This window comes from Amphiprion ocellaris, chromosome 1 (genome assembly GCF_022539595.1).
Source record: "Amphiprion ocellaris isolate individual 3 ecotype Okinawa chromosome 1, ASM2253959v1, whole genome shotgun sequence".
In the NCBI taxonomy this organism is placed as follows: domain Eukaryota; kingdom Metazoa; phylum Chordata; class Actinopteri; family Pomacentridae; genus Amphiprion; species Amphiprion ocellaris.
The window spans coordinates 9094206-9107128 of record NC_072766.1 but is presented as its reverse complement, the minus strand read 5'-3'; the positions used below and the strand labels follow the sequence as shown (position 1 = coordinate 9107128).

Below are 12923 nucleotides of genomic sequence, written 5' to 3'. Positions count from 1 at the left end.
TACAAATTTTGTCTTAATGTTATGCATCATATTTAGTTTTTTGTGTTTAATATTCTGTCAAACATGATGAATTTAAAGCACTTTATGGACCTGGAGCAGAGATTTTGAGTCACCAGCTTAAAAAAGACACAAGCAGGGACACAAAACCTCCAGTTCTCCCTCTAGATGGCACCATGTCCTAAGTGACAAAAGGCTAATCCTCGCCTCCTCGCTCCTTTGGAAGGGGATGCTGCTGTAAACACTGCTGCTGTGATTGTGTCTTACCTCTCCTGAACATTCACATCTAGAAATCTCTTTTCATTTTCAACTCCACAAACCGTCTCATCGCCATAAATTCAGCGTGAAACATTCTGCTGCCTCGTCAGCCAGACGAGGACAGTCACATTTGAAATGTTTTAACATGAAACGTGAGGAAATGTGCAACAACGAAGACTCAAAATCACAAGATATTAATAATTACATATTTTATTTCAGTAAAATAAATTAATTAAAAATGGACACAAGTTTTTAATATATTGAAAGAAACTAACTGTAATGAGATCATGCAAGACTGTAATGTCTTTTTTTTATCCCCACACAACATCTGCAGTGGATGGAACCAGTATAAATGACTTGTAGAAAATAATAGCTGTGCTACTGGAACGAGTGCCACTCGAAACGGTGGCGTTTTCACAGGGCATCTCTCATTGCACATTTCTAAGTTCCTCATGAAACACAGGACGTCGCCACTCGAGAAGGGATTTTACAACTATTTTTTTAAAATACATTGTCACACTGTGCTGACCTCATTTGTCCTCTAAGGTTCGTTGTTTTGTCATGTTTTGTTAATCTTGCTACTGTGTGCTACTGTTCTTCTGTTTTGAGTCAATGACAAAACTTTAGTTTTCGAAATACAGACACTGGTATATGTTGGTGGTCTTGAAATTTTGAGATACTGGGGTGTAAATTTGTGCTTTGAAATTTTTTTTAGCTCGTAATACATTTTGACTTAGTGGTGGCGTATCAGCGCTGGATTCCCCCACCTATTATACACAAAAAACAAGAGTTGTGTGCATTTGTGCTTCAGTCCTAACAACACATTATACTTGCACCAAAGTACTTATACATTACAGTTTACTGCTTACAGTAATACTTCTATTACTGCGCTTCAGTTTGGGTGTAAACTTTAAACTTTATCAAACCAAAACACCAAACAGCATTGCATTCTGTCAATTAGCCAGTGAACTGACCACAGATATAAGTATTTTCATATTTATAGTATGTCCTGGTGAGAGCCTGGACCGACTGACCCCGAACACACAATGTTGTATAAACCCAAAATCTTTGTAAAAGACACAACAGGGTGCTTATTACATGCTCTGATCATCTTTTGCTCCCTTATGTGACCTTACAAACATCAGACTTCAGGTTCACTGTCTTTTATGAGACGCAGCAAAGTGCAAAGATTCAACAAGACGCTGAAGATACAGTTTTCAATCATGCCTCAGTTAATTTCCTCGTTAATGGTGATGGTGAAAGGACTGAACATCACACACAGTGTCGTTAACGCACTATAACACCTTTTTTTTTCTCTAAGAAAGTTAATTGACATAGCTGATAGAATATCTCATGATTCATCTCAGGCAATCAACACTTATAAAAACTTCATCACACATGGCTGTAATATTCTTGTATCATGAACCCTTTGTGAGTTCCATCATTTCAAAATATATTAGCTCTAGTGACTGAGGGGAAAGAAAACAAATCACATATGTGAATTTTTTTTTTTTTTTTTAAAATGGCTGCTGCGAATTATTCTTTTACCAAAAGCATCACCAGTGGAATCTTTTTACCTTTTATATTAAAGAAATTTCCATCCGAAAATACATACTATGAAACACACTGTTTTGCAAGTGTATTTACTGATTTGTACTATGAATTTAAGGTGTATGTCACACATCAGTCTAAATTTTATTTTGAATTAACACCTCCAGTTTGAAATCCAAAATATTTTCCCAAGAATTACTTTATTTTTACTCTTACTTTTTGTTGGAAATGTCATTAAATAAAAGTGTTTTCTTGTATAACCACTGGACTTTAGCATCCATTAACTTAACACCAAAACAATCCAGCATTTAGTATGGATCTTTGTCAGAATTTGTCATTTTTTATGTTTAAATTACAACAAATAAAATACAAAATCTGTGTAAAGTGTACCATATGTTGCTGCAGTCAGATTCCTATTTGTGCTTTTCGGAGGTATTTTTTAATCTAAAGATTGAATCCAAAAAGTAAGAAAATAAGAAAAAATATTGAATAATTGCTGCCAAGTTTCTCTCACAATCTACAGAATTTACAGGGAGCTATTTTGTAGGCAATGAATGTGTCTTTTGCTGAAATGGAATGTATTTAACTTGGAGTCTTAAACATGTTTCATGGATTCAGTACTTAATTTTTATCATTTCATTTTTGGTTTTGTTTTAAGAGGGATGAGCTGACCATTAATGATATGTATTTGATTGTTAGATAATAATGTTCATCACATAAAAAAAAATCTAATTCTCTTTAGCTCTTTGTTTCCAGAGTCATGTTTTAGAACACAATATGATACACTGGCCCTCTGCCAATGTTTGATGTCTCTACGTTACTGCACTTTGCGTAGATGAGGATTTTGAGTGCAGCTTGTGCTGAAGTTGCATTTATTTTTCGCTTGTAAAATTGCTTAACTTGCTTGTATTCAGAGTATTAACACAAATAAAGGCCTAGCAATATTTAGGGTAAACAATGGAGAAATCAAATACTTCCTTCACAGTTTGGTTTGATGTTTTGCTCTCGTCAGGTTGTGATTCAGCCGTCAGCAAACAACTGGGTCTGTCAGAGCAGTAACAGCACAGCAGCATTAAGTCACAGCTCAGCAGCTGCTATGTTTTAATGCTTTCTTTTGCTTTAAATTCTTTTCATTTGGTACCACAAAAATACCTTTGTGTTGCTGAATCCACTAACGGATCCGAGTCTTTATCCTCTCCCCACTATCAGCCACCATCACCTCCGAGCAAACGGAAAACAAACAATCTTATTCAAAATCTACTTTACACAAACGATGATCTGGATCTACACAGAGATGCATTTGTACATATTGAATCTTCAAAGAAGTATCAAACAATTTGCTTCTTCCGGGCAAATTTGACTTCTGTGTATTTTATCTTAGTGACCACACTGCTGCTAGATCCATTCTAGGCTGCAGACGTCGACCCCGGGGCTCATGTTTGATATCAGTTAGTGTGCTACACTAAAGATAAGCAATGGGCAGTCAGCGCCAGAGTTATTTTTTTTTTTCATTACGAACAATAACACAGCACACATCACTCGACTGAAAAAGGAATGCTGACAGGATGCTCTGGCCTGATGTTTGTGTTTGTTCCTTTTGGAGGATTTCTCTCATGATTCATCCGGAGTAATTGAGAATGTGTGGAAAAGCTGGTGTGTGTGTGTGTGTGTGTGTGTGTGTGTGTGTGTCCTGTGTGTGTGTTGTATGTGTGCATCCTGCGTGGGAGTGTGTGTGGCTTTATGTATTTAAGAGAGCACCATTTTAAGACAAATTCTCGTCAGAGAAAACAGTCACCTTTAGATCACCATAGAGTCAGCGTGTCAAAAGTCGAAACCAAAATAAAAAATGTCTTATTAGTGCTATGAGAGCCATGCTCCAGTCATACGTTACTGTAGGTGTTACTCTTTGTGTTCCTGGAGGTCCCTCATGGATTCTCAAGATCAGGTGTGTGAAGTTTGTCGTCACTTTGCTCCTTCTGTCACAACTCAGGCACACTGAACACTGAAGGGGGAAATGGCGATGATGACGGGGGGCTGTGAGATGGTGACCAGACAGAAACTGTCTCAGAGTTAAACATCAAGGTTGGAAGGGTGTGGTTTGTGCGTTCGGTGGGTCAACCCGCTTCACGACACTTCTGTCACACGGTTCCATTCTCCTGCCTGGGCTTGTGGGTCGTCGTGCGAGCAGGGGTGCTCAGGGAGGGGGCCAAGGTGCAGAGGAAGCCAGCCAGCAATGTGAGGCCGAGGCCCCCCCAGGCACAAAACATGGACCAGCCATAGCCATGGCTAATGTCTTCAGGGAGGCCGTACATGGAGCGAGGGTAGCGGGACAACTCAAAGTTGATTCCTGCCACACATGTGCACAAGGAGATGATGCAGCACGTTCCTGTGTGAGCAGAGGAGAGCAGCAGTGATTTAAAATGGTTCCTGATCGATTATCAAATTCCTACATGTAATGTGCATCTTACTGCAGATAGGAGTCATGTTACTGCAGGACATTGATCGGCTATCTCACGATAACCTAAAGATGCTCTCAGCTGTCACCAAATTAATGCAGAAATTGAATAAAATTGGATTTTGTTTGCATGCTCGTGTGTGGATGTGGGCATATGTGTTCTCACAGTACCTCCCATGAGAAAGAGTAGCCCAGCTACATATTGCATGAGGTCATGCTGCTGGCAGCATCCCAGCACTCCAATGATCCAACCGAAGAGAATGATGGACACAGCCATTCCCACAAAGCCAGCCGTCATTCTTCTTAGATCTGCAGGCAGAGATGAAAACATCACCAAGGGAACTTTACAGACATTGAACGATGAGGACTATTGTTTAAAGTGGGATAAATGGTTTTAAACTGCCAGGTTACACGAAAACAAACACAAGATTACAATGATTGTATTATCAGCAGTCATAAAAGGTGTGATATGGTAATCAACAGCCCAATGTAAGCTTTAAGAGGCACCAGTCTTCCAATAAGGTATATTATAACAAAATAATGTCAAAGAATTAACAGAAAACCAATGCATTTACATTAAAGTCAATGTGCCCATTGTTTGTAATATAAGTAATTTTCACTTCAGTGTTTCCTCTCAGATTCAATGCCGCTACAACAGTTTTATGATCACTTTTAAGACTAATTGAAGTTACCTGAGTTCTGCATGTTTTTATTTATGTACTACGTACTGTACATTACTTGTTTTAATAGATTGTATATTCTAGAGTCTGTTAATGACTTGTATGTGCTAGTTGTTGATGCTAAGTGGAATAGATGAGGTTGTGTCATCTGTCACAGTGCATCATGTTGATAAATGAAATTTATGTTTGGAACAATAACAGCATAATGGGCTCTTACTTTAAAATTCAACTGTATTGTTACAATGTGCATATAATTCATACAATCATAAAAGGTGTGCTATGGTAACCAACAGCCCTATTTAAGCTTTAAGAGGCACCAGTCTTCTGATATTGTATATTATAATAAGGCAACGTCAAAGAATAACAGAAAACCACTGCATGTACATTAAATTCAATGTGTCCATTGTTTGTAACATATGTAATTTAATATTATTATGACATAACAGAACTATCTTTGAAAGAAAAGTTCAAGCAAATGTTAATTCTCTACTCATTTGTTACTCAAAATGTTCATTATTTATGTTGAATGTTTGCATGTAGACTAAGAATAAAAAGAAAGCTTCGATAATCTCACAGTACGGCAGGTTTAAAGCAGAACACATCACACCAGAATCACAATAAGGAATTTAGTGTTTTTTCTAAGTAAATGACACACATCTGTACTGAACATAGCAGCATTGTCAACACACTGTAACACCTGTACCGAATATAAAACAACACACCTAGAGGCAATAAGACAAGAGTACATCATCCCTGCTGATGCAATCCAAGGTCAAGAAACTCTCTGACTCCATCTCTCTCCGAGCAAAGAGATCAAGTCAGAAATGCAGGCTGATCCAAGTGTTTTAAGCAGACACTGATCTGTCTGACCTAATGTCCTCAGATAAACCATTATACAAACCAGTGACTCTAGCAGTGATGACCTGATAACCTCTGGTCATGAGTGCCGACATGGGAGAGAAGCGCTTATAAGGGCAGTGATGCATTCAGTAGCGGCAGCTGCGCCTTAGAAGCGGTAAATTTAACCTTTTAAACAATTCAGCAATTAGCAGGTATCCACTGTAAAGAGGCTAGCATTATGTAGATGAGGCTGCAACTGTGGATAAAAAGCTGTGTGGCTGAAAAATAAACATGTATTTCACAAATGTCTTTGAAACGATAAAAAGCAGACAAGAATTTGAAACTGTGCTGATTTGAACAGTAATGTTGGTGAATAAAAAGTGATTGGCTGTTGGCATTCTCCACAATTGTAGATATTTATTGCTCCTTGACTGCAAAAGCTGACTATGAAGAACAGCAACCACAACAAATACAATACAGTAACAGTTACAGCTTTTTATATATTTGATAACACTCTGCAAGCAAAGGAAAGCTTGAAATAATGACCTTTGATGAAATGAAAAAGATTTTATAGTGCTGGAGACTGGGGCTGTCACGTCATTTTCTGGAACACATTATGCTTATTTACCATTACATACTGTGCATTAGGTTTAGACTCTGAGAGCTGCTTAAGCTCCCTTTCATTTCTCAAAGCTGTTTAATTTTGCCACTCTGCTTTTTGTGTTTGTGTGCATGTTTTCTGAGGACAAATCCCAAGACAGGAAAAACCTCATGGCATGCTCCCTGGCAGTGAGACGACTAAAGGAATGACACAAGAAAAGAACAGGGAAGCAAATTTTCACATATTATCTGTCACCCAGCAGTTCACCTACAGTTCAACTTGTACAACCAAACTAATGGCAGGCAACAGGATCCATCAAAAAATGAAACAACATAAAAACGTGTTTGTGTCTATCTGATCAACTGAAGCCCAATAATAACTGTCTTTTAGCTCTGGTTTGGGTCTCCATCACCTCCCAAGGGAAACACCTGGCTTAAAAGCTGCTGAATCCTCCACTACATTCATTAGTTCATCGCTAACAGTGTCGGTGTGCTGTTTGGTGCTGAGCAGCCAGTGTGCAGGATTTCTGCTGCCTGACACACTGAATCAGACAGAAACTGCCAGAAACAATCACTTTTAAAAAAGGCTTTAAAAAAACTATAGAGACAGAGGCTTTTGATTTTCTGTTTTCCATTAAATGTTCACTTTAATGTTTCCTTTCAGGTTCAATGCCGGTAAAACAGTTTTAGGATCACTTTCAAGATTAATAGAAGCTACCTGGGTTCTGCATGTTTTGTATTTATGTGCTATTTACTGTGCATTACTTGTTTTAATAGACTGTATATTCTAGAGTCTTTAAATAACTTGTATGTGCTACATGTGCTACATATGTGTTGATGTGAAATGGAATACATGAGGTTGTGTCATCTGTCAAAGTGCATCATGTTGAGAAATTAAATTTATGTCTGGAACAATAACAGCATAATGTGCTCTTATTTTGAAATCCAATTGTATTGTTACAATGTGCATGTAATTCAGATGATTACATTAATCCTGTAGTAACGTGTATTAAATATTACAGAGGTCAATATATAATTGTGGGACTTTTTGTAACATAGTTGACAGGCATCATAGTTTAGATTTTTTGCTGTTTTCAGGCCTAAAATCAACATGGCTGCCTATAACCAAACACCACACCGCTTTTTTACAGAAAGATTCTTCTAAATATTATATATACAAATTGAGTAAAATTGAAATTGAAAGTTATTTCTAAAGATATTGTAGTAAACCTGTTGACATGCCATAAATCCACACTGGACTCACACACTACTTTATATTAAATAACTCAGAAAGCCTTAGAGTCTGGCCAGTCTTTTCTTCAGAAGGAAATGACATCATGTGGAGCAGGTCATGTGATCTGGAATTAACACACTTCCTTGAGAGGTGTTTTTGTAATGGGTAACTTAGTTGAACGTGATTTCTCGGACACAGATACAGTTTGTTTTTTCCATATAAAATACATTATAATATTGCCAAAAAACAAATATCTGTCATGATTATCTCAACTTATTAAAAAGAACACATCTAAAATAATTTTTGAATAAGCTCATTTTATTATTGTTTAGCTAATTAGAAAGTTGTTGTTGTTAAATTCGGATGGTTATTTAGTTGACATTTTAGTGATAAAGACATGATCACAATGAACATAAAAAAACATTTTTTTTTTTTTTTTTACTTTTAATAAAAATGTATGCCAGATATATCCCATGGACTACAAAAGTCACTCAGTTATATATTGACTCGCACACTGTCAAAAACAAACAGCACTTTACTGTTTCTTCACTATACATCATGTTTAGGATCAAATAGCAGCAGATACTGTGTGTTTTAATATAAACTACATAGACTGTTGGCTAATTGTTGCTGGCAACTTGCGATTTAGCAATCATGTGCCTAAAGATGAATATGTATACCAGAAAAAAAACCATAAAACCCAAAATCATGTCTTGAAAACAACAACTTTCACATATACTCAGTCCACAAAACCCCTAAATACAAAGACAGACTGTCTAGGAAATAAAATTTTTAAACGTTTCTTAAAAAAAAAAAAAAAAATCTGTTTTCTGTTTTTTTTCTTTCTTACAGCTCTAATAGTCTTCTAACTGAATACAGTAAAAGCAGAAAAATACGTGTGGATTAACAGAAAACCTGCAAAAACCAGACAACGAGTGACACTGAACCAGCAAGTCCAACCAGCTCCACAGAGGCAGAAAACCACTTTGAGACTTACGGAGTGCGTGCCACTCATCCTGGCGTATAGTCTTTGTGATGTTGACGGGTAAATTTCGTGGTAGGATGGACGAAGAATAGTGATACTTCACCGGGGTACATCTTTGAATTATTCCTGGCAAAAACAGAATGGAAAAGGAGAGAATTACAACTGGAGCATAAATACTCTTAATTAAAGTAGGTGAGAGAGGTAACAAAGAAGAAAATTAAGGAAGAATTGCATTATGAAACCTTCACCCCACATCTGGGATCAGAAGATAATATGTGTGCACATTTCTTATTTATTTTCCCCCTGAGTTTTAATTTTCCGAGTTGGCCTTATTAACCCTGTTTTCCCAACGACTCCTGCATTGTTATTAAGGGAGGGATTATGAAACAATATGGAACATGGATTATTCCACCGAAAGGCCACATACAGAACTTAATTGATCTGAATTAAAGTAAAGCCCGAGTCTGTAATCCAGCTCCAACTTTTTATATTAGTCTCCTCGCATGCCATCACTTTCCCTACTTTAGAGAGTGATTTCTACAAACTGCTCTACAGCCACTGTCTTATGTCAATACAGCAATCTAAGATGTTTTTATTTTTTGATGAAATATCATAAATTAGATGATACAACACAGAAAATCAAACAACTTCTGTATGTCAAAGCCTCTGCCTCTATCGCATTTTGGGGGATTTTAAAGTTCTTTTGTTCATGTTTGTGATCTTCAAGGCTTTGATATCAACGTTCTTTGTTTGGCTACAACTGAAGAGTTGTTTTTACATCAGGCTGTTGTTTTTAGTTCACGTTCTCCCAACAGACTGCGAGATTGCCAAGCCAATAAGTGATGCAAAACTGCATCTAGCTAGCTAATTCTTTACTTCAGCTTGTTCTCATAGCAAGCTGTTTTGAATGCAGCTTCAATTTTACATCTTTGGAAAAAGGCTGTGGCTACTTAGCAAACCGTTAAAGGTCCCACACACATGTGGTATATCCAGAAGGATTATTTTTACTCTCTTGCATGATTAGAGCTCCTCTCAGGACGTTGTGGAAATCTACAGGGGTTGATTGACATCTTGCTGACTCTGCTGCTAGCTTTATTGCTTCTGTGCAGAATGGACAATCAGCCTTTTGTCACTGCTATTGGTACATTGACTTTGGGGATTTCATGTGAGCATATCCCCACCCACCTTCAATCTGAGCAGCAGAAATGAGTGAAAAATACCTTTGTGGGTGTGCAAGGCTTAAATTGAGAGCCAGAGTTTAAACCTGTTCAATGTTAGATTATGTTTTATTGTGCACATATTCAAAAGCAGCACAGAAATCAACACTTCTGAGCACACAAGCACTCAAACATCAACATTTACTGAACCATAACACTCTATATAGATGTGGAAAATGTCTTAAAACCTCTAAGTTGTCATTTAAAACTATATGACTGAGCATATGAGTCTATATGAGTAGAATTCCTTTAACACGGTAACAGCAGTGATGCCAGGACTGCAATCATGTTTAGACATCTTCATATCTGAGCACTAATCACTTTTATCACATGCATTCATTGAGAAAATTATTCACAACTAATCATGTTCCCTGGTGAGACACATGTTATTGTCTTTCTTCGACCTAAATATGACCATATGTTTTGAATCACCCTAAAGCTGTGCATTTACTGTTCCATGGATGGAGTTTGATAAAAGGAACTTTGAAAAATCTGGCTGAGTTTTGACATTTGATCTTGTTGTCTGTGTAAATGTCCCAGTGAAACAGTAATGGCAGTGGCTGGAACATAAACAACAGCTTCATTTTGTTTGTTTTTAACTGGCATTAATTCCTATATAGTTCTGGCACTTAATACCCCGTGACCAACATAAATAATCTCTGAAATAGGTACTAATCCATAATACCATATTGCTCAGTTACCAGTGCCAATATTTGCACTAAATACAGTTACTGTGAAGGAAATGAAACATGAAATTTGGTGAAATTTGATCTTCAGAATCTCACAAGGTTGTGTAAAATCAATACTAACATGTGTTCACTCAGGACAGCATACAGTATTTACTCCTGCGGCCACTAAAACTAATAGTAAATAGATGCTATTATATTTGAAAACCAGCCAAATTCTAATCTGCACCTCCGCTCCGGCTGCTTGGAGCTCCGAATGTTAAATATCCCCGAGGCAGGAGGAGCCAGCAGGAGAAAGACCTTCTAGGAGCAGTTAAATATGCTCTAGTCACGTCTTTGGAATATTTTTTTTCAGTTTATACAGTGCAAAGTGTGGATACGGTACCATGAACTCTTGCACAGGTCACAGTCAGTGCAGTAGCACAATGAAAATATTACCTTTAGAAAGCTGCTAATTAACGTTTTTGTTGACAGTCTGAGTAAGAATGAAATGTATTCAGAATGAATGCAGTCTGGCTAACAAGAGTGCTGCTTCTAAATGACCACAAACACCTGAAAACAAGCTGTATGAAGGTTGTATGTGGTGCCTTTCAGTGATGTTTTTAGGCCCTAAAGTCAACTACAACAACAGCAGAACCTTGTTGTCATTATGTACTCTACTGTACACAACAAAAGATTTTTCAAAAAGCAGAAATGAAGGTGTTTTGCCATAAACCGGTGTAAAATGTGTTTTCTAATGTATTATAGTGTTACATAAGTTGCAGATTTCAATGGTTAGATTGAACAAAAAAGGGAATTCGTTGTTACTTCTAGGTAAACAAAGGGGTATAAGATTGAATACTGGTGGATCTCAGGTATTTTCAGGTCCTGGTGGAGAAAACTGCCATGATTTTGGGTTGAAATAAGGTCTGCTGTCTGGGAGGGTTCATCTCATTCTACTCTCACAGTCACAACTGGTGACACTCATTTCCTACACATTGAAATTCCCTTTTCCTGGTGTATCTGCTCAGTTTTAGGACCTCAGCCTCATGGCATCAGTGACTGAGGCCTGAAATATGGCTTCTCATTGTTGTTCTCTGAGGAGGCATTGTGTAGCCCCTGCTTGCATTCAAACCGCATTTATCAATGATGCAGGTACTTCTGTACGTAAAAAATGACATTAAACGTTACAAGACGGCGTTTTAGTCTCGAAAAAGTGGTATAAATAACACCAGAGACCGGCCATTATGTCAGAGAGGAGGTTCACTCAGCACCATGGACAGCGAAATCCACCACAAGCTTCTCAAATAAAAGCATCCTAACCAGCTTTGATCAGCTCAGAGGTGTAAAAGCAGACATGTGTGAATAAAACAGGTCGGTGGATGCTCCTGTGTTTGTGTCAGGTTTGGTGTGAGCTCATCGCTGAGCCGCACGGCCTGGTGCGCACCAGAAGCGCCAGGCTTTTCAGACGGTTCATGTTTACCTTTGTAAATAAGGTCCTCGGTCTCCAGGTCGAATCCCTCCCGGTGACATTTCCTCCAAAGCCCGGAGATGGTGGAGTTGAACTGGCGGCTGCAGTGGGACTCCATGGCGGACGCGGCGGCCAGAAAGTGGCGCTTCCCCCTGACGAGGGGAGCAGCATCTGGGCCGCTACCTTTCCTCTCCAGGCTCTTTGGAGGCATCTGGAGGGGGAGGTTGTGGTTTGAAATGTAGATGTAACCCGGGTCGTTTCGCTTGTTGGCATAGTTTTTACACCTCTCCCGGTGTCTCCTCGCGTCGGTCTCGTACCAGTAGTCGGTGCAGATCGCCATGGCGAGCAGCCCGAGCGCACAGAAAGCCAAGAAGAGCCCCGTGCTGGTTAATATTTTCATAGCGGCCATCTTCCCCGCTCGATGGAGAGCCCAAACAGTCGCAAGAAGGTTCCTCCGTGGCCGTGGTGGTGGTGGTACCGCGTGAAATAAATCACGACGGCACTCACAGCCTCACGCAGTCCTGCACTGGGAGCATGGTGGTGCAAGGCCAGCGGAGTCCGGACTGGATGCTGCGGTCTATTGTTGTGGTGCCCGGTGCATGCAATGTTGTTCCCACCATCTGTTATGGTACAGGAGGAGGAGAGGGGATGGATGGCGACCAACGCTGTGAGGAGGAGGCAGGGGCAGGGATGTAGTTGCGCTCTCTCTCCTCCAGGTTGCTGCGGGATGGGGAGCTGCAGACACAAATGTGCTCCGTTATGGGGGAGTGGTCATTTGTGATGCTTCACTGGTCGCCCCTTAGCTTCTTTTTGGTAAACATGTGAAGCACAGGTGAGCAGCAAAACAAAGTGGTGGCTGTGCAATATTGGTGATGGGTTTGTTTTATGTCTCATACCGGACACCAGTTTATGGAGCATTAGATTTTTGTGTGATAAAAGTCTATTTCTATCTGTTTGAATATTAAATAAA

General features: G+C 38.9%; 1 protein-coding gene across 1 annotated transcript; it reads right to left on the bottom strand.

The window, feature by feature from the left end:
- Positions 1-449: 449 nt before the first annotated feature.
- Positions 450-12704, bottom strand: tmem276b (transmembrane protein 276b). Its single transcript, XM_023263199.3, has 4 exons — positions 11966-12704; positions 8613-8726; positions 4433-4570; positions 450-4192 (listed from the first exon to the last, which is right to left on the bottom strand). Exons 1-4 carry the CDS (start codon positions 12360-12362, stop codon positions 3945-3947), a joined length of 897 nt encoding a protein of 298 aa, XP_023118967.1. The 5' UTR covers positions 12363-12704; the 3' UTR covers positions 450-3944.
- Positions 12705-12923: the final 219 nt, after the last annotated feature.